This window comes from Brachyistius frenatus, unplaced genomic scaffold (assembly GCF_029030835.1).
Source record: "Brachyistius frenatus isolate BFR_SWC_R1_liver_20210118 unplaced genomic scaffold, ASM2903083v1 Contig_12, whole genome shotgun sequence".
NCBI lineage: Eukaryota > Metazoa > Chordata > Actinopteri > Embiotocidae > Brachyistius > Brachyistius frenatus.
Window position 1 is genome coordinate 1,660,005 of NW_027210611.1, and position 22,843 is coordinate 1,682,847.

The following is a 22,843-nucleotide window of genomic DNA, read 5'->3' on the forward strand; positions in this document are numbered from 1 at the left end:
ACCAGGGATAGAGTGAGAGCTTGCATTTGGTTCCCAACCCTCAGGCTCCCGAAAAGCTGTGCAAAAGAAAAAAAAAAAAAAAAAAGGTAAGAAAGAGTAGGAAAAAAATCTTTGGACCAAATCAGTATCACCTGTTTTGCCAAACGACTCACATGTTCGGAGTAATGGCTATTAAGTGACTCAGATTCTCTCTGCCTGTGTTTGTAATACAGGAATGTATGAACTCTCTCTGAACCTTTGCTGACATGAAACCTTTTGTGTCTGATGAAATGATGTGTGAAAATAAACAAATACTAGACTAAACAAAGAGTCCAGGGTAGGAAATCATTATGGAAAGTATTTGAAATCCATGTTTAGGGTGTTATATTTAAATGTTGTAAAAATGTTTGTTTTTAGTACATGTACACGACAGAAGAAAGGTTCTTAAAAAAGGAATCAAAATAATAAAAACAACCTCTCTAGCAAAGATCCATATAATGTTGATTGTTACACATGTACAGTAGCTGAGAAATCCTGGATGTACTTGTGACCATATGTCTGTGCATTCTCATCACAGAATTTGAAATTTTTACAATTTATTTATTTGTATAATATTGATTCTAAACATAAATATACTTTATACAAGATTTTCAAAACTATTCTTTTTTCTTTTTCACTTTAAAATTGGACCTAAGGTCTATAAATATTTAATATTTAGCAATCAGCTGTTTGTCTGGTGTAAGAGAGGCAATGCCTGTATGACAAGAAGATCACCATCCCAACAGTCAATCATCGAGGTGAGTCTGTCCTCCTGGTTGTTTTGCTGATGCAGGGACTGGTATGCTTGACAATATGACTAAAGCATCAGAGTATCTTTGAAATACCAGGTCATTTTGTAGCAGAATACGATTACATCGAGTTGACGCTTAATCCTTGAACTTTTCAACAAGACAACAAAAGCTCAACATTCTGATGTCAAAAATCAATCAAGTATGCATTGAAAAACTTTTCTTTGGTTGTACCTTATTGAATATATCTTTGTAAAACAATCACGTCATTGATTACATTCATGGAACATAGAACTTTTTGAGTATCATTCCTTACAAACCAATTTATTATATTTGCTTTTTCTGTAGTCTTTGATACCTGATGTTCTCTAAATATTTCTTGGGTGGTTTTACATTTGTGGCTGCAGTTTAGAGTTTGTCTCTGTCATTCATCGCTCATGTCACTGGCTGTCTCAATTCATGTACCTCCATTAGTACACTTACATGAAGTACAGAAAAGTGAAATGTGTACATACTTACAAAAAGACTAAACTTTTTGACAGATATGAGTGCACCAATAAGGTAGTCATAGTGAACTACGCTTATGTCATTATGTCAGGTTTAACAAGCTTATGCACTCAAAAGTAACATGTGTGAGTACATGAACTGAGACACAGCTTACAAATAAAAAATGCCATAAATCAAAACTGTGAATTATTTTCTCAACCCTTACAATTTTACAGCCATGACCATCTCAAACTGCTGGATTAAAAAGTGGTCTGCTGCTGGGTTTCTCTGCTCTTTGGTAGGACAGTTTGCTTTTCTGGTATTTCTGTACAATTGAATACATGGTTCCCATGGTACAACCTCATAAAGACTGCACTTATCCCGGACTAACCCTGTGGGTTCTGTAAAATAAGACCTTGCTGTCCCTTAAAGGATAGAGCGCACTGAAAGTTGAGGTTTCCTTTATGGAAAGGTAGCTTGAACTGGACACATCCTCACAAACTTGCACTGCTATTCCCACTGTGATTTTTTTTTTTCAGTCTTTAAGCCCTTTCTTTGTTCTCTGTAAAAATCCCTGATACACACTTTTCCTCCACCACATCTGACTTAAAACCCCATTCCCCCGACATCATCCTCATCATCCCACCCACTCAGTTTATTTTCACAGGTGACTGTGCAGCACACACTGACTCCCTCAGATGCTCTTTATTAGGCTCCTGGAATCAGCTGTACTTTCATCCTGAGTACGAATGTTTAAGATTAAAATAGGCTCACCAAAAATAGTACATCATCAGGAACAGTTTCTAATCACACACAAGGAATATTAGTTTTAAGATATGAAAAAAGGTTTATGTGACTAAATATCCAATGAAAATTGGGTTGATTTTTGATTTTTGGCTTTTCGCACTGGGCGATTACAAATTAGTTTTTGAAAGTGTGTAACATTAACTTAGTTGTATGTCTGAAATTAATGTATATGTAAATGTATAAATGCTACCATTTGACATGCGGTGTACTATTCTTCAAAATACAAGAAAAAGAAATCAAACAAACTATTTAAGACACAATTTCAGTTTAATGGGTGTGTACACACTTCACAAATACATGCTTGAGGACAATTTATTTTACTATTACTCAGTGTTCCATCAATCAACATAACATTCATCATGACAGTGTATTAAAACCACATAAATGTAGCTCTTAAAACATTTGAACAACTTAGGAAACAGTAGGTAGGTAGTGTATTACTTTCAGTTAGTAAACCTTCATAGAAGGCATTTTAAAGATAACTTTCTTATGTGGGAAAAGCATCTACAGTGCCACACATATGCAGCCAGAGTGGCATGACAGCTCAAACCTACAGTACAGTTAAAAAAAAAGGTTTTAAAAAATAATGACTCAGCATGTCAAGTTTAAGCTTTAGTGGCTAATCAAACAAATAAAGACATGCAGCAAAAAATCTGAAATAATATGGTTTGCTGATAAGACATAAACTATGTTTAAGGTAAAACGTATTTTCTTTATAAATAAATGTAGGAGACATGAGGAGATCCGAGCATACAAGTCTTTCCAGTGGAACCACAGTAGTTTTGTGAATTATTTTTGTTTAAATAAATAATATTATAAAGTGCACATACTATTAACAGCAACCACATAAATTCCATCCTGTCCTTACACACAATACCCATCCAGCATTTTCATGGAGTCCATCCCCCATGTTGATTTGATGCATCTATCTCAGCATCTATTTACAACCCAAAATTAATATTTGACCATTTCTATAAAAAGGGGGGGGGAGAAGTGCAGCACCCATAATCACATTGCCATAATACAAATATTTCTGTTGCCTTAATACATTAGCAGTTGAGGTATGTTCCAAAAGACAGAAAGTCGTGTTCTATGTGCAGAAAACAAAAGCAACATAGTGTTTTTGGTAAGAGATAAACATGAGTGAGTCAAACGTCAGCTGTCAAGGCAAAGGTGCCACACACTATCAATCTCAAGAACGTGATAATAGGCGTCTACTGGAGCTATGTCACGTCATGGCTTTAGCACCGTTTTTGAAATGCCACATACCACAAGATGGAAAAACATTCCAGTAAAACAACTACCACAAACACAACATGTTGAGTTAACATGTCCCTGACACCGTTTTAACAATAACGGCATGGCAATTTTACTGGATTGTTTAATGTTGTTTTTTCTAGCATTACAATGCATTAAAGACATTTCATGAAACCACAGTATAATGTAAAGTGAAACTATCCACTAGTAAATCCAAATTAAACAAAACTGTTTTCCTTTGTATATTTTATCAATATATTGCTTACATGAACAAAACATAGTGAATCACATGTTAGGAAAAGGTTTGCAGGGTAGCCAGAATTTCAGTCCATGTCATAACGTGCACAGACTGTGATTTAGGTCAAATTAAATGGACAGAAGGGTTGGTCCAAGTGGCCACAGCTGGAGCCGTCACATCAGTGTAGAGCTAAAAAAAAAAGAACCATTGGGAGGTTTATATCTGTAACAAACAGGTATTCTTCTGTTATACCTACAAAATTTGAGACATGCCTCCCCCTTGTGGATGATCTGAAACCGTTCCTCTGAAGGTTAAATGTTTAGGATCATATTCTGAGATCTCTTTATGAAAACATACGGACTTTAAAACGTGTGAAGATCAACACTTTCAAACCCACCTCAACTATCAGTCATGGGCACACACGATGATCTCCGTGATCTGCACATGGTTTTCTGAGAAATAAACAAAAAACAATAAATAACAATGTAGCAATCACAAAGGAATCTTCAAAAAATATTTGTTAGAACAAATGTGAAGGACAATGACACACAATATAGGTTTCTTTTTTCCTTAAAGATACTTCTGTCCAATTTTGTTAAAATAATTATATTAGAAAATATATTTTACTTACTGAAGCCCTTCAATGACATAAAAAAATACGTTATACTATTTCCTAGAGAGCTTTAATACAAAATAAATAAAGTATGTTTAATTAAAATGCCAGCAACCATTTGTCTTTTATTTAACTTAATATTCTACCTTTGAATGAAGACGATGATGAAGAACCGGGTCAGATAACCAAGGATGCCTCAAGGCCTCACATGCCCCCATCCTCCAACTGATGACAAACATAATAACACAAATATTCCTGATATTTGACCTCTCACTAGATATTAATATGTGTACAATTCAGACAGACAGAATATGAATACCTTTTATTTATAATGAGGAGGCGAGAGATGAAGTCTTTGGCTTGTTCTGATGTACTTATAAACTCTTGTTCCTCAAAGTTCCACTGACAGGCCAAGATGTTATTCAGAGTCTGGTTGACATCATCTCCGAGGAAGGGGCACAGACCGCTCAGACTAGTAGGAAGAGGGAGAGAATCTAAACTTAGCATTAGTGTGTGTGTGTGTGTGTGTGTGTGTGTGTGTGTGTGTGTGTGTGTGTGTGTGTGTGTGTGTGTGTGTGTGTGTGTGTGTGTGTGTGTGTGTGTGTGTGTGTGTGTGTGTGTGTGTGTGTGTGTGTGCAACCCAAGTAATGTCGAGTAGCCCAATTTACAGACGTTCCCTAAACGTCTCACCTAAGGAGCTGGTGGTATGAACGTACGAGCGGTTGCACGTAGCAGAGCTCTTATCCACCCCTCCCACTCTGTGAACCACGCACTCACCTACCGGAGACCCCGTAGCTAAGACAGGTGCAGGAGGCAGACAAGATATGGAGCAAAGTAAGGTATGTTGAGATTCCCAAGAAATATCGAGCGAATTTTTTTAGCAGTATTGCAAGTGAGAGTTACATGCTGAGCCGCAGCGGAGCTGTCGAGGGAGAAGTTCTCACCGGGACGAACTCCGTCCTTTTGTTAAAGTTACTGTATATGTTGTAAAAGTATGTTGAATGCCAAGTGTATTTGTTTAAAATTGTGGCAAAATTAGATAATTTAGTCACAAGTGTTTTAAAGTTGTGAAAGTTTTGTATAAATCTAATGTGATGGAAGGAACAAGAGTAAACTCAGACTATATAATGATGTTCTGCACACTTGTGTGCAGGCTGTTTTTTTTTGTTGTTGTTTTTTTGTTGTTGTAGGGATTCATCAAGTGAGGAAGAGCTGCTTCGTCTGCTGTCCCGTCTGGCTCTTCACCGCTGCTGGTGGATGCTGGACCGTTTCACGGGGCGGTAGGAACAAAATCTGAGAAACTTAAAGGATCCAATTTTATTTGTACTTTTGTTTTCTGAGGTCTCAGTTGTTGTTGTTTTTTTTATTCAAACAAACAACCGGAAATTCTTTGAAAGACACTAATGGGGAACTGTTGAACTTTAAGGAACTTCCAAAGATATAAATACGAGACCTACTTTGACTGACAACTGTAAAGGACTAAAACAGACTATTAAGAACTAACAACTGAATTATTTTGGGTTTAACAGAGTTAAGAGGTTTATACCTGATTTGAGTGACATTATTTGTCATAATATGCAATTTCATGGTTGTATATCCAATTTTGTTACAAGGTAATTTGAGTTAAGTGGAATTATTATTTTTTTTTTTGTTAAGAACTGAAGTTGGGTTAATGTGAGATTTAAAGGTATTGTTCAAGTGAGATGGTTTAAATAATTCTGTAAATATATTCCCTCAACATTGAGTCATTGATTGTGTGGGCTGGGGATCCCATTGCTCTTGTATAGAGTTGCTACCACCAATCTCCATACCGAACCCAGTAATTTAAATAAAGTGAACTGTAACCAAGATAACCTGCAAAATCTTGGCCTGAACTGTTAAAGAACCTCAGATAGTGATATTACATAGATAGTAGGGCCGGGGTTAGCATCATAGATTACCCTTTAGTAAAAGATGACGTGCTACAACAGCAAGGGTTACGTGTGCATGCGTTTGTGTGTTTACTTACAGCATGTAGGTAATGACACCGAGGCTCCACATGTCGGTGTTGAACGACACAAAGTCGTAGTTGATGACTTCAGGAGCAAGAAACTCTGGAGTGCCAAAATTCACTCGCAGTTTCTCCCTTGGTTTGTATCTTGGTGGGGATTTAATTGAAATCCATGTTATATGGTGGCATTTTACATTTTGAGTGATTGTAACGTAAAATTGTCAGTAAAATAGAAGCAAATGCTGGTAGCTACTTACATCCTGGCAAGACCAAAGTCAATGATCTTGATTTTATTTGTGACCCGGCTCACACACAGAATGTTTTCTGGCTGAAATTTAGCAACAACAAAGTAAGAACTTTTTACTTAATAACAAACAACAACAAAAAATTCTCTCAAATTAAACAAATTCTGTTTTACATTGTCTAAAAAATATCACGACAAATATATGTGACTTTGTTACCTTTAAGTCGAGATGCAGGACAGACATTTTGTGCATGTGCTGCAGGCCCTCACAGATCTGTCTGATGAACACCACAGCGTCCAGCTCCATTAAAGTGTCGTTTTCATCGATAATCCTGTCAAACAGCTCCCCTCCACCAACACTAATGATAAAGACAAATGCACAGAAAACATTAAACACGCATCCAACATTTAAAGCAATATCAAGTACTGATTTATTTTTGTATGATTAACTACACTATCAAGAATTGATTAATTCTCAAATTATTTTACACTGTCGACAATAGCTATATTAAATGAATGGCTAAAAAGTTCATGAAAATTCTACTGGGCATTATTGATGTAGCTGTAGCCCCACAAATTTAAGGACAATATCTCACTATAAAGTGATCAACAAGCTGTTTTGAAATTCATAACCATGCGCTAAAAATATAAAAGAAGGAGCATACTATTCAAGTACAAGGATGATGTCAATCCTTGACTCATAAGCTGCATAGAGCTGGATCAGGTTGGCATGGTCCAGATTATTCATGACCTGGATCTCATTCTTCACCACCTCCTACCAAAAACACAGGCGCGGACAAACACACGCACACAGATGCGAGACGCACAAAGACAGATACACAGACAAGCGAGCACATGGACACGATGAGAGCTGTCAGCTGTTCTCTGCTGTGAGACACAATGCATCTTCTCTTCTAGGTCAAATATTTCTCACCTTGGTGAGAAGTATTCCCTTCGCTTCTGTTCCAAGTGTAGCCTCGTAGTGGAACTACTGAAAATTGTAACTAGGCCCCTGCTTTTTATATCATGTGGCAGAGCTCTCGCTGTCGTTATCAAAACAGGACTAATTCGTTTTAAAGACAGTGTGTGTGTGTGTGTGTGTGTGTGTGTGTGTGTGTGTGTGTGTGTGTGTGTGTGTGTGTGTGTGTGTGTGTGTGAGAGAGAGAGGTGTTGTACCTTTTCTTTCTGACTCCTGGCTTTGATGACTTTCGCCGCCAACGTGAGACCAGAAGAGTTCTCAACACATTTGTGCACCTGGCCGAAACGACCGCTGGAATAGAGGGATGGACAAAAATGCGATCGGTGTAGCTGCATTGTAACAGTTGACAGCTCGATCATCTCAAATCATGTCCTGGCAGTCTAGAAACAGTTGTGAAACCAGACAGTGATAGTGTCGTATGTGATTTCCCATGACAAATCAAAAACTGATCTTCCTTCAAACAGGGATGTTTTTGAAGAGTATTGCGCCTAATCTGTTATTTCATTAAATCTGAGCCGGGCTGTGTCTCCTCTTTGAAGACTTGGATTAACACTTAGTGATTAGCTACCAGCTGGCACCGGGGATACAGTTTCACATACCACTCAGTCCTAAAGTAAAAATAACTGCCATGACTCTGAAGTTATGAACCAGTGGAGAGAAATAGGGGGGGGGGATGTTACGCAATTAAGCTCGTATGGGGAATTGAGAACCTCTTTCTCACTGTCTTTGATCTGAGTTAGATCAACTTGTCATGTGTAGCTTTCATTTGTTCTGCATCTCATGGAGATTTGAAGCAAAGTACAGCACTCACCCGCCCAGGACCTCCTGCCAGTTGATGGTGTAGAAGTTTCTGATCTGGTTGGGTTTGGCCGACACAATGCGGTGATTAAAAGGAGCCGCCGGAGGAGGAGTGGTGTCTAAAGTAGGGTGGGGGAGAGAAAAGACATAATCTGTTTTAATAAATTATGAGGAATGTGAGAACATACAAGCTCCACTGATAATCAGCCACACTGAGGCTTTTGAAAGGGTGCATGGCTGCCATAATCAAGTTAACACATTGTGTACGAAGGTGCTATGATTAACACTGACTACAGACACAGTTGTTGTCTAGATATTCCAGAGGAATAAACTCATTATTTGACTTCCTACCACTACAGTCAATCTCTCAACTAAGTATTTACACATTCTTAATGAAGATAGCAAGAAAGCAGTTAAATGTATGCACTGAAATGTAAAACTTCTATAAATCACTGTATAGAAATCTAGAGACCAAAAAAACTAAATGGAAGTTGAACCGTCTTCTGAGTATAGACTTTGTAATTACGATAAAAAAAAAAGCTTTAATTAATCTTTAAATTACTTTGACGTTTCCTTTAAGTGGCAAAAAACTCTTTCAATAAAACTCTAAATTTAATCTCCCGACCATGATAAGCAAATAGATGCTATGACTCACCAATAAAGTACCGCTCAGCATTATCGTCATCATCCACTTTTTCTGCATCTTTTTCCGCATCGTTTTTCTTTCGCTCCCTCTCCACCCTTTCTTTTAGGTTCAGCTGGAGTTCAACTCCGTCTGCCCTGAAGACAGCCCAGCCCTCAGACTCGAGCTTCTGTTCATCCTCCTCATTGTCATCTTTCTTCTGCTCCTCCTCTTCCTCCTCCTCCTCCATTGTATGTTCCTCCACTACATCCTGTTCCAGGATCACAGAGGAATTGGCGTTGGTGCTGCTAACCTCTGATATCTGGTCCTGTTCAGCCTCCACAGGTGGTAAGGCCTCTTTGTGGTCGTCACAGCTGGATCAAAGTTAATGGATTATATTTGTATATTTATATTCATATTTTTTAGATTTGTATTTTTTTCATTGGCTATAGTGTAATTTTTGGTACAGAAATGTAGGCATAGCTCAAGTCAATACAAAGAATAAATAGCAAAAACTAAAAATCAAATGTATCCAACACATGAATTTAGTCATTAAATTACTTTACTTTCTAGACTGGAGTTTATAATATAGGTCAATAGTAATTATAAATAAAATGGTAAATTATCACGTTTTTTTTTTTTATATGATCTCTAAAATACATCTGCATTCATAGGAGCTAAATAACATTGTTCTATTTAATTGCTGAATTAAAAAAATAAAAATAAAATGCCCATCAAAACTTCTTAAAGGCCGAGGTGATGTCGTTAAATATCTTGGTTTGTCCAGCCAAGATCCCACAATATTCCTTTTACGGATGTAAGACCAGGAAACACGGCTAATTCCCACATCCGAGACCATGAAACCACAAAATGTTTTCTATATTTTGAATCAAAAATAACTGGAATTCTCACAGTTTCTTGTAGTCTGACTAAAATACACTGGACTAATCACTGCAGCTCTTATTAGGTTTAAATATAGACTACCTGATGGCAGTTTCTCCTTTTTCATCGTCATGGGGAGCAGGCAGCTCTGGTACTTCAGCTACTTCTTCAGCAAAGGAGGCATGTTTTTCCTGTTTTTCCTCTGGTATTTTAAGCTTTTCTTCTTCTTTCTGTTCCACTGCCTCCTCCACATCAGGCTCGGCTTCCTTCTCTTGAACTGCTGCGTCTCCCTCGGGCACCTTTTCCTCAACATCCTCTTCCTCAACGGCTTCATGTTTCTCAGCCACAGCCACTTGGGAGTCTTCACGCAGGTAGTCCACTAAGTTGCAAGCAGAGGCATCGGGTTGTTGATCTTTGGGGGGCACGCCAGCCTCCAGATCCAGAAAACCAGGGGTGAGCTGGTGACTGGATTTTTCTATATTCTCCCTGTTGAGTTTATGAACTTCTTCGAGAAGTAGAGCTTGCTTCTTCAGGGAGATATTATCTACAGAAAGTCCAAACAGAATTTGAATGAAGTCTCTCGCAACATATTTAAAAGGCATACACATTGAATACTTTTTTGTGAAAAATGATGGGGCACAGCATGAGGTCGGCAGATATTTCACATGACCCTCTGAACTTGCTTTCTGTGTCAGTATAAATTCTATGTGGCTACAGCTATGTGATAATAGCATTCTAGTGAAGTGACATGTTCCTTTCAGAGTGCAAATTAGTGTATTTATTTACATTTTGCTTAAGCTGTGTCTCATTATTTTTGACTGGAAAAGATACTCTAGTCTCTAGAGAGTTTGTAGCAGTGACAGTGTGTTGATCTCAGCACCTGCTATATCTGGAGGCTTCATCTTCTTTTGAGCTTTCAGACCCTTCGGGCTCAAACAGGGTTTATCTGTCCCATCTTTGCCTTTGTGGTCCTTTAGCTGTTAAATAGAAAATAATAAATCAGTGAAACCAAAGAACTGGACAAGCTATCAAATATTAAATTTGCACATCCTCAAAGAAATTACATCAGTTAAAATGTTGAATGACTTGGCTTTTGTTCTTTATTTGAACTTCAACAACATAATAATACTCGCAGTATAAAGGCAGAGTTTTAAGCTCAAAACATGAAAAACAAGACCCCAGCCTGAAGCTAGAAATGCAAAACGCACATTGCATAAAGAAAATAGAAAAGACAAGTTCCTGTATAAATACAGTCTAAGCACAATAAACGTACAAAGTTTCCACATTTGCGAGAGGCGAGGAACTGCTTTGGTCCGTGGAGCTTTATCTTGTGACAGGGCTGCAGAGTACTGGGATCACATGCAGGAGTTATGTCTTGTTTCCTTTTACTGGCTTTATTAGAGGTAGTTTTCTAATAAAAAAATAAAAAAAAGACAAGATGGCAATGCTTAGTAGGGTTACATGAATGCACATAGAATAAGACAAATATCATAGTTTCGGTATGAATGTCAATAAAAGAGACGGGTTTATATGATGAAGTTAGAGTCGCACGTAATACACACGACAAATCAAATACCTCAAAGAAATTATACTAAGGTCGATACGTTGCATTTAGGGCCACATACAAAACAACACCGATTAATGGAATATTGCATTATGATTTGAGAAAGTGATAGATAAAGTAATGAAAAGGACAAACCCTAAGCAACACTTCCTGTTTTCAGCTCATTAGCACATTTATTGCACGTCTCCATGCGCAGACTGACTCGCATAATGGCATGCCTTTGATTATTCATAGCCGATGGATGGACAGCAGCAGGGCAGTGAATTTATAGCTTATCACTGGTCACACTCAGCGATGGAATGCAATGCTGACCCTGGGTGGAAAATATGACAAGCAACCGTAGACTGTTGTTCAGATGTCTCAGTCGAGGAAACCCACTAAACACTCTCCGAACAGGTTAGCATGGAAAAACCTGCCTTGAACCTGGGGTCTCTCACATTTGTTTTCTGACTGCTGTCGTCGGGTAAACAGCAGAGGAAGTATTTCAAGTGCAGTGTTTCCCCAGTGACAGCAGTGCAGTTCAAACCTCTGATTGGGAGATTGGGAAGTGCGTGTAGAGGCAACAGGAATTACTTGTGAAATATCTCACGCCAGTGGAGGTGAAGGAAGTCGGAGCAAACATCTGACAGGTGCTCTGACGACAACAGAAATTCCCTGAAACCTGAGTCACACGGAACCCATCAAATTAGTATGTGGTCATTAATCATCTTGCTATTAAATTAGAATCCAAACCCGGCTGGAAATCAATAAGTCATGTCTTAATTCAACACAAGTGTGAGGATAAAAAAAAACTGAGCACTGCCCCATAAGTATTTCTTCAGGTACAGTTTGTGATAACGTTACATGACAACACAACCACTCAGGTAAGTTTGCTCTTTGCTTGTTGGTCTTGCATAAAATAAAATGCAACCACTATGCAAGTGATAGTGGAGTGGAGTGGGCTGTAAGAGCAACTCATGCCTCTGATTGCCAAGCAGCACTCAGTGACCTTTAGATTGAGTCATGGTCTGTCTAATGATTGGGTGATGAAGACAGAAACCTTTGGTGATGAAGACTTTTATGGGTTTAAACGCATTGGTCAAAAGACACATTGCCGTGTAAAATAAAGGTATTTTAATTTTTCACTAATCCTACAGCGTACCTTGGATTGTTTTTAAAGAAACTTGCATTTTACATTTTGAACTGAGACCATATTCCACATATGCAAAGCCCTTCACAAGTTGGAATATAAACCTCAGGTTTGATTAGGATGTGACTTCAGTGTCACAGGAAATGCTATTTACTCCAATAGACAAACAAAATTGTACATTTGAGTACTTTATTCATTTGTGAAATCCAGCTGAGACAAAACTGAAACTTTGAGGCATGAAGTTAAAAATGTTAATTCTGCTCGTTGACATAAAGGGCAATGGGAGCAACAGTTACCTCAATGAGACATATTTTAATAATTTTATTTCTAATGCCTTACTTTTTGAACCACGAGCAGCATTTCCAAAACATTACGTGCAGCGTTAAATACAAACATTTATTGGAAGCCCTAAATCAAAAATACTTTGACAGCATTATCAGCAGAACTCCCTGCAAAGTTTTGACGAGCTATTTTGTGTTGCAGGAAGTTCAGTAATTTGCAAAGAATCACATGGCACAGTTGTCTGGAAATACTCAGTTTACAACAGAGGGGGGACTCCAGGAAACCAGGAATGTAAAACACACTGACCCTACTGGCACAAATTTAACTTGGACACAAGTAACACTAGTAGAGCTCTATACAACACATCCACAGAAATGTGAGTCAGCGAGAAAAAACAGACAGCAAAAGAGAGAAGGGGGGAAGACTAACTCATCACAATTTGTCGACACCTGACTCCTGAAAAGCTGAAGGGGTTAAAGCTCCTTTGGACCACAAACACCGATCCAAAAACAGCATTTCCAAACTTGGCCACTCGCATTTCACCCCTCGCCTCACTCTGGCCCTCTCGTGCAGCGTAGGGATCCCACAGTAAGCCTCATACCCTGGAGGCCATATTGCACTCAGCACCGGTAGAGATCCAACAACTATAAATGTTAGTTAAGTCGGGACTCTATCAGCCTCTATAAGTGACATGTTTATTGAGCAGTAGCTTACCTAACACAATTCAATTGGAGTTCTTAATGATTTTACCTTCAATCAGAAGTTGGCAAGCTTGTACATGCCAAAGTCCAGACCCTGGTCCATTTTATGAGGAATTCAACACACAAGCCAAGTCACATTCATAGACTAGAGAACTTTTACAGTGGTCAGCTTTGCTGCTATGATTATTTTCGCATGTTCTGCCAAGAACAGCAAGATCCTACTAAGATCAAAGAAATCAAAGTCATCAGGGAGAAGACTGTTGCTTGCAACACTGACCAGAACAAGACTAGATGTTTGTAGTGAGGGTGATGGCTGGCACATTGAGATACATCAGAATATTAAATGCACACTTCAGAATCTAATTTGGCAAATTAATTAACCACTAATTCACATCATAAACAAAAGTTGCATCATATTTCCCCAAAAGAACATGCAGAAATGCAGCCTTTTGATATTTGACTGTACAGTGGGTACACACCTTAAAGCAGGCATTTTAAGTGTTATTTCAGCTTGTCTCACCTTGTCAAGCTTCTTAGTTATTGTATCTGTGGAGGATTTCCTCTTTGTAGCTTGCTTTCCTTTACTGTCTTTGGGTTTGGAGCCCTTCTGAGCTGCTGGGCCTTTGAACATCAGCTCCATAACCCTCGAACTCTTCACAGTCTCCCCAATGAAGCTGAGGACCTGCTGCATGCTGAGGACCAATTTTTCCATCCCGTCCAGCTTCTGAGCCTGTTGCTCGGACCGCTGGTTCACCGTCGACATTATGGTGCTCATCTCCTGGCAAATCTCCCTCACCTCTCGCCCCATCACCTGAGTCTGGTTCATTACCCTGGGTGGGAGATGGATCTCCTCCTTGTCAACCTTCAAATTCTCCATATCTTTTTCAATGCCGTCAATGTCCTGAGACATCCCATCTAGTCGGTTGAGCACCTTTTCTTGTATGGTGATGAGCTTGTCCATCTTGCTGCTCAGTGACTCAATGCGGTTTTGAATGAGGTCGAAGCCTGCACTGTTGCCGTCTCCGGCTGTGTTTATTATTAAGGAACTCATGGCTTCTAGTGATACAAAAATCACGTCAAGACACCAGCTTGAGACAAAAATAGGACCAATAATGTCCCTGAAACAGAGACAAATGCTTCTTCAAAAATTTTAGCCAGCTCTATGCAAAAAAAAAGTTCAACATAAAAGAAATCCAGAAAAAACCCCAGTGAACAAATGACAGACCAAATGAGTGGAGATTTGAAATCTATAAAACTGTAAAGCTCAAGTAAACTGAGCTGCTGTTGTTATTCTGTCAAACTTCTGCTTCTGTCACGCTTTATCTGTGGCGCCTGCTCCTGTCCTCTACAAATGGTATTAAGAATGGACTGAGCCGGTGTCCCTAAATGTAAATGGACAGCCTACGTCAGCAGGGGTCAAGTGTTTGGGGTGGCGGCTTGGCAACGCTTGGGGTATGAGACATTTGAGAGCCTTTAAGTGCTAAGCCCTCCACCGTCACTTGCCTGTTAGGTGTCAAAATGGTCACTGTACACAGTTCTTCCTCTGCGTGTAAGACAAGTAGGATCATGCTCATTTATTTGTACCAATTTTTTTTATTATTCCACTGACAATGGCTTTAACTCACTGTAACAGATGGACACACGTGGTTCACATCTTTGAGTGAACAATACAACTCTTCAATAAGAGAGACAACATGGAGTCCACAGGTGGGTTTTTGAGATCATCTAAAAATTCTAATTTATGTCAATTTTAAAGATGAGTTTTGTATTAAAATGTTCATGGCTTCGACGAGTTTGAAAGACTTTTCTGCTCATTATTCGGCTCTGCTGCACGTGGTTCTGTCTGTACAATTGTGAATGAGCACCATGTTGCAATGCAAATTCCCTCATTAACTGTTGAACGCCTGTAACTTCCACTCAGTGTCAGGGGAAATGTGAAGAAGCCTGTGGTCCCTGGCTGAGGGGACCTATAGTAAGATGTTTTTGCCCCCGGAGCTGAAAGAAGAGACGGGTGACGCAGATGATTTATACGATGCCTGCTCACTGACAAAAACAGCCAGTGATAACCTCCCTTCAAAGAGTAAGGGATCCATTTTAACTGAGCACTTGTAATATGACTGTAATCCATGTTCCCTAGAAACAACAAACACGTGTTTATTTCAATTTACAGGGTCTGAGAAGATACTTGAGCAAACACTGAGCTACATCTGAGAATAAATGCTATAATTAAATTTATTTGAATAACTTTAAAGCTGCATTGTATTTACTGATGATTAATGAAGTTATGTTTCTTGACAACTTTGCCTTCACAAACTTCTCAAACTCACTTTGCCCCCATAAATTCATGGTTGACAGAACTGACGGGGAATCCAGCTCTGCTCAAACCACCATGAAATACTTTTGACAACAGAGGCATAGACTGCAAACTGAGCCACGGTGACCTCAGCCAAACTCTCCTCACTCCACTGACTCAAGCCAAAGTCTGCACGGACCCATGGGTGCAGGTACCAAGGAGGGATGTGAAATTGGCAGATAGAGGGAGGTCGAGTGGGGTAAGGTGAGAGAAGGGAAGGACTTCACCTGTCAGTTCGTACTTACCACACCAAGTTGCACATTGATCTCTTTCTGGTGTGGAAAAGAACCAAGCTGTGTTGTGCAAAGCCTTAGAAAAATCGTACACCCATGAGATTTGCAAGAGCATGCTGACCCACTGCGTTGCCCTGTATTTTTTTTTTTTTCTTTTCTAGGTTCACTCGAGCAAGCTGGCTACAGCAGAACGTACAAGTAACTCTGACGGGGCAGAAACAGATGGGAGTGAAACCAGCCATCAATCACTCGGGGAGATGCATGGACGCTCACACCTGTCTTTGAATGCCAACAGATGACAGACAACGTAGGTCATTCGCAGCATGTTGTGTCAATTTGAGGGGCAAAAACAGTCAACTGTCTTATGCAGTGGTGTGCAGAGATTATTCCACACAAGCAGTGGAAAGAACTTAAAGTTTTTGTTACACATCTTGTAATAAAAAAGGGAAAGAAAAGGATTCTGCGACACGGCATTGTTAAACATGTTATGTGACTGCACATTGAATGTTTGAGTGCAAAACTATGGTGGCACTATCACATTACAGTGTATCTTTCATTGCTTAGAGGTAGAGGGCTACTCTGAGGTTATTGAACCCTGCAGGGGATAGACAGACCTTAGGTCTCTGAGGCTTATGACATAAAACAAATATCGAGTTTATATCACTTACACTTTACAGTGAAACTAAAGCCAAAGAAAGTAACGGCATCATGAGCGGTGCTCAAAGTCCTCTCTCACCTTCCCTGCCAAGAGCAAGTATGTGTACACACAAGGGGGCAGTGGAGAAATCTCTGCCTGGTCCACTGGTGCATCATTAAATGTTGTTTAGTTAATGTGACAGCAAAATTATCAGGATGGCTGGAGACAGTGGCATCTGCTTAAATGCTCAGAAAGTCCATATAAAATGTGCTGAATAATCCTATGTTTACGTACTGTGTGTGTGTGTGTGTGTGTGTGTGTGTGTGTGTGTGTGTGTGTGTGTGTGTGTGTGTGTGTGTGTGTGTGTGTGTGTGTGTGTGTGTGCGTGCGTGCGTGCGTGCGTGCGTGCGTGCGTGCGTGTCCTGGTTGACCTTGTAGTGTGAACTTAAGGGCTTCTGGAGTGGAAAAAATTTAAATGTAAATTGATATACAGCACAGGGGATAGAGCCTTTAAATAGTAAACCTTCAAACATTTAAGGTCACCATGTATTCTTTGTATCCCTGATGAATGTGAAATCAAAATATTATTCGTGCAGAAGCAGTACAATATATATTTTTTTTTAATCTGGTTTATTAACATTATTATCAGACAAGTAGGGCTGCAGCTAATGATGCTAATTATTTCTAAATTAATCGATTTATTGTTTTGTTTATGTAATGTCAACAAATGTGAAAAAAAATGCAATACACCAAATAAAATACATGAACCATTGACAGAGTTGGGCCGGATTTTATTGACATTCATGAGTATGGAAAAAAAAGCAAAAAGTGCACTTTAATGCACCAATGTTTTTTAGTTTTTTTTATTTAGAGACAATCTTCTTTCTTTCTTTTTTAAGTCGGTAACCAAGACAAGAGAAATGGGTGAATAATGTGACCTACACGACCCTCTGTTAGGCTATTTGTTTGGCACTCAGACTCGACAAACTGTTAAAAATGGAGGCCCACCTCCATTTACAGAGAACACAATGTCCTGGGAAGCACCGGGGATGTGTGCTGTGGCCACTGTCCAGTCACCTATCCCGTCTCCACTCGCACATCGCTCAGCTCTGCCAGCGCTGGCTATACTTTCTCTCGGAAACTTGTGGGCTTAAATGTGTGAGGCAGCCATGAAACTGAACTCCTCGTGGTAATGTCTGAGCGGTCCTCCTCTGTTCTTCCCCTGTCATATTTTCTATTGGTGTGTAAACACATTTTTGGGGGTTTGTTTATATAATGTAATAAGACCACATTTGACTATATTATACAAAATTATTACATATGCAAATATGTCGCAGTTTATAAATGTTGTTTTACATGCACAACAAGTCTGTACATGTTGTGCATGCATTACACAGGATGTGCACTGTTGTCTTTTGAAATTGGACGTGCTATGAACTAAATTATGTGAAGCTTTACTTGCCTCATCGTTTTTGTTTTTTTTTACTAACCAATAAATTTACTCACATTTTGATCTCAAGTACAATTTCAAAGAACTTGTAGGCTACTATAATTTTATTTACAATGGAATATTTTATATTGTGTCCTGCTTCTTAATGATTTACATTGTCTGACTATATCTTCCATCACTGCTGCCAAAGTTTCTATTTCAAACAGTAGGTGGCATCGTTCATCTGTATAAAGGATGATGGAGCTCTGAAGTCAAAATCCATCCTTTGAGTATTATACTTCATATGCTTGGTGATGGCTGTTTCCACTTTAAAGTCTAAAAAATCACCCTACACGAGTGGCGAAACGTAACTCTGGGGCTGCAACTAAGGATGGTTTTCATGACTGAATTAATTGTTTTGTCTGAAAATAGAAAAACAAAATACCCACAGCAATTTCTTAGAGTTTGAGTTGACTGAAAACCCAGAGGTAGTCAGTTTAGAGGGCTGAGAAAGCCTGAAAAAAATTCACGTTTGACGGGCTGAAGAACAAAAACGGCATCTATAAATTTGACTACATCATTGTAATTTCAGCTCTATGGTGCATCAGATATGTTCACAAAGACTTGTTTTTTTTTCCATTCAGCAAAAGTAATCCTAATTGTACTTCAGTGACACCTAAACAGTCATATTGAGGAAGATATTCCCATATCCACTATTATCATCAGTATGGAATTGTAAGATGTGTTTTATATTGAGGATGCCGTAAAGGGTATTCATTTTAGCGACAGAATGCAAAGAAAGCTTTGTCACATACTTGTGGATCTACTATAGTAAATGTCAGTTTGCATCTCCTAAATGCCAAGAAAGGAATGGAAACAAGAGATGGTGAGAGGGCTTCAGCTTGTCTCTGCGCTATACTAAAACAGCATTAATGATAAATACAGGATGTGTGTATTTATAAGCAGCGGTGTATACATACACTAGTGTACAGTATATATTTACTCCCAGGCAGAAATCTCAAAGTCTGTATCAGCATTGTACGAGATGGAAACGTGAAAAGCGAAAAGAATGGTCAATTATTTGATATTATCAGACAGAAAAGCTTTTGTGCACTGATCTGTACACATTTGAAGTCAATTTAATGTGCAGTGATGAGACCATTGTGGTCATAAAGCCATGCCACAGTCCAGGAGCCACATAAAATCACTAGATGGCAGCAAAACCAGAATTTTCAGACAATATTTACTCATTCAGTTAGAAACACTACACCGCCCTCTGCCACTAGAGTGCACTGTGCCCCTGCAGCAGGTTCTAAACCCTGCTCCAATAAACACCACCAACCCTGATCTCGTGTTTTATCCTTCCTGCTTCTATCCATAACATAGCAAAACACAAATGCAACGAAACTACTGAGCTCACGTTTCACTGCGTTACTCAGGATCACATTATTGCTGAGAGGATAATCCGCCATATGTTGAGCTAACTAATTCAATTAAACGTGACATCTATATGGAGGATAAAATAAGAGGAGTGAGTGCAACAATAAAAACTTAATTGCATAAAAGATTGTTAGATCTGCAGGTTGTGGATATTATTATCTTTTAATAGATAATAATGTTCAGTTTTGATGACACTGTCAGAGTTATGAGCTCAACTATGTTTATTTAGATTTCCATTAGTTTCCAGATTTGTCTCAGTCATAAGGAGTTGCTGAGAGCCTATTATTTGTGAAATGTGATGCTACAATACAACACAAGACCCATCATGCTCCTATGCTGAATATTGCTCACATAATTCAAACTGTTAATATGCATCATGTGTGATCAGGTATTTTGACGTCAACTGTGCATTGTAGCCTCTTTCAAGATACCTAAGAATAATAACACAACAAACAGAGCAAACAGACAACTTTGCAACAACCAAAACTTGAGGAGTATTTTTAAGATGGCTGTCGGAATTCAGACCACTATATATTTGGTCACATATATAAGGGAGTGAGTTTGACATTTAGCGCATATAGAATTTTACAAATATAAAACATACCAGGTGCTCTTACTGTAACTCATTTTACAATTCTGGAAGCATCTCAACACATAAACTAAGCCATCTGTACATTTAAAAACAAAGAAGGAGAAAAAGAGGAAGACATGTGTAGCTTTAATGTGTCAGTAAACTATTTTGCCTTTCTGGTTGGACATTCCTGTGAGGACAGTAAATTTATCGAGTAATAAATGTTCTTGCTCCACCATCTGCTGCCATCTCCTCTGAAGTGTTTTTGGTAGGATTTACAGTATTAGTTTGGTATTCTGTTGAAGCAATAACTCAATAAGTGTTTCCAAGGAAAAGAAACCAGAACTCTAAATGCAATCATGTTTTTCTGCAGTATAGTCCCATTGGTATGCAATAGGCCTATGAATAATATTGAAGATATGGTATTCAGGACATGTATAAGATTTGTTTCCTCTCATCAACTGAAGTAGCGTCGCCTCAGCAGACCTATCATCCAAACGCCATCTTACACAGGTATCAGCAATCAAGAAAAGTCCTGAAAGTTCTCCAACAAGACTGCAATATCAAAGATAGTTTGGGAAATTCTCAGGTAATAAACCATGCAAAGAGAAACTGTAAAATATTGATGCCCATGCTAACAAGAACTACATTTATAAACACTGTTGCTCTGTTAATATTCTAGTTACATTTGTTAAAGAAAAACAAACATGTGCTAGTGTTCTTTAACTAAGCTTTAAGTATTGCTCCAGAAGTCACACAACCCTTTATGTACCTGAATTGCAGATGCTCTTTGCTTCCTCCTATAGCAGAGTAAATCCCACACCCTGCGCCAGAGGTAAGAAACAACCAGACACATGCTGTTGACTAGCCAAATGTCCCCGACTGTGACAAAGTTCTCCATGCCTTTCACTTTACTCTTCATCCTTACTCTACAGCCACGCTTTACTTATCTTTAACTAGCAAAGGGCCTCTTGGAGCTTAGAGAGAAGTGTCTCAAGTGAAGCAGATGACAGCACCTTCTTAGGGTGAGGACCGCCCAAATATTAATATCACACTATCCTCCACAGCCTCTGTTAATTCAGTCAACCCCCCACTCCTATCAGCACTTGCAGCCAAAGGACGGACACTGTGTCCTCGTGACAAAAGAGTGACAGGTGCCAGGAAAGGGTATCTGAGGGAACAGCTCTTTCTCACTCTATCCAGTCATCTTCATTAGAAACCAAGCCTTTAATGTTGTGTCCCTTATCACGTCCTTCACTCAGAAACTATGTGAACCACGAAATGAATCTTCAACACAGCACTGACAGAGAAAACTGAGAGAATTGTGATTGGGGGTCTACTCTGCCTGTCAACACAGACACTTGGATATAGTGTAAATAAATAGCCTGTGCTATTGGATTACTGCTGCATATGTCACACAGACTATCGCATGCATGGGCACTCACACTTAACAGTCGCAACTGAAGCTATTTTATTTTAACTTTAACTTATTAGTATATCTACATTGCAGGATATAGTGTAAACACAACAGCTGTTCAAATGTTGAATAATTATAAAATGCCAGGTGAACTTCTGATTTAAATGTATAAATCGTATTTTTAAGGACTTTTAAGCTCAACAACACAGTCTTTTGTATATTGCGTAACAAATACATTTTGGGTGTGAAAAATGTAGCCACAATGCTAAGAAGGCTTCATCTGCCCAACGGTGGCCAAACGCAGTTATGTGCGGCATATCTGAAAACCTCCCCAGCCTCCTCTGGCCTTCTCTGCCAAATACAATAATGAGCTCATTTTTGGATGAGAGCTGTGCTCTCACTGCTCAAATGGATATATTAGCTACCATGAAGGGGAAAAAAGGAACATGGTCTTTGATTAATTGCGTCATAGTACACTCCCTACGTTTCAACAGCAGCATGTGATGAAGTGAATCCCAGGCTACTTGTTTTACACTATTTTTGGCACATCTTGGTTATCACATAATTTGGCAATTGTTAACATAGACATAATCCAAAAATAACAGTTGCTCTTTAACTTTTGTCACACTTCAATGTGCAGTATGGGCATGAAACATGGTGCCATATTTTGCCACTGTATACTTCAGTAAATATTTGTTTTTGACAGTCTATACTAAAATATCTAATCATCAAATACCTGTCACAGCTGTAATAGCTGTAATGGTTGAATAGATCATGGCAAGGTCTCATTTCACAATTTGGGCAAATTATGACTTCCAGCACCCTACACTGCTGCTCTGACAGGTTAATAAGGCTGATTAAAAGGATACGACCGCAATACTCTGACATTTGTGAAATCTGCTCCAGAATTCATGAACTTCATGGATACCTCTGTTTCAAACTTCATCTCCCAGAAGCAGCGCATGGTTTTCACCTTCTGTAAATAAGGGAATAAGGCCAGCATGGTCATGTTTCGGCTGTTGGCCCACTGACGACCTGACTTCAGCTCTGTCATTCTCCCTGAGGGGGACACTTGGCTGCCAGTGCTTTCCTTGTTGAGCTTTCTCTTCGTCTTTCCCAGCCTGGTTGGCCTCTCTGTTGTGTTTCTCTTGGCGACGTCTTTTATCTGAGCAGAGACGGATAGACAGCGGAAGGCTTTGGTACAGGACCAATAGAGTTTGTGAGAGAATGACACCATTAAATCATTATAGAGTTTGTTTCCTAATTATAATGTTTGTGTTTTACTTTCCTTTAAAAATGTAATTACGTATAGTACCTTAATACTGTGCAACTACCTGAGTAGTATGAAATCCAACAGGTCAAATTTGAGCAGGTATTCAGACTGAAAACATAGTGACTCTGCTG

General features: G+C 39.0%; 1 protein-coding gene and 1 long non-coding RNA gene across 3 annotated transcripts; one reads left to right on the forward strand and one right to left on the reverse strand.

Moving 5' to 3' along the window:
• Nucleotides 1-2,315: 2,315 nt before the first annotated feature.
• Nucleotides 2,316-14,706, reverse strand: mylk4a (myosin light chain kinase family, member 4a). Of its 2 annotated transcripts, XM_069692077.1 has the most exons (15): nucleotides 13,880-14,706; nucleotides 10,957-11,094; nucleotides 10,564-10,660; nucleotides 9,786-10,227; nucleotides 8,835-9,175; nucleotides 8,193-8,298; nucleotides 7,579-7,672; nucleotides 7,068-7,177; nucleotides 6,620-6,761; nucleotides 6,416-6,486; nucleotides 6,177-6,305; nucleotides 4,488-4,640; nucleotides 4,315-4,393; nucleotides 3,953-4,007; nucleotides 2,316-3,746 (listed from the first exon to the last, which is right to left on the reverse strand). In XM_069692077.1, exons 1-14 carry the CDS (start codon nucleotides 14,408-14,410, stop codon nucleotides 3,954-3,956), a joined length of 2,487 nt encoding a protein of 828 aa, XP_069548178.1. In that variant the 5' UTR covers nucleotides 14,411-14,706; the 3' UTR covers nucleotides 2,316-3,746; nucleotide 3,953. The 2 variants fall into 2 exon arrangements, with proteins under 2 accessions (XP_069548178.1, XP_069548179.1); XM_069692078.1 differs by lacking the exon at nucleotides 10,957-11,094.
• Nucleotides 14,707-14,857: 151 nt separating this feature from the next.
• LOC138617184 (uncharacterized) lies at nucleotides 14,858-17,251 on the forward strand. The gene is made up of 4 exons (XR_011310646.1): nucleotides 14,858-14,908; nucleotides 14,993-15,439; nucleotides 15,715-15,916; nucleotides 16,107-17,251. It is a non-coding gene; the product is annotated as an uncharacterized lncRNA (long non-coding RNA).
• The last annotated feature ends 5,592 nt before the right edge of the window (nucleotides 17,252-22,843 follow it).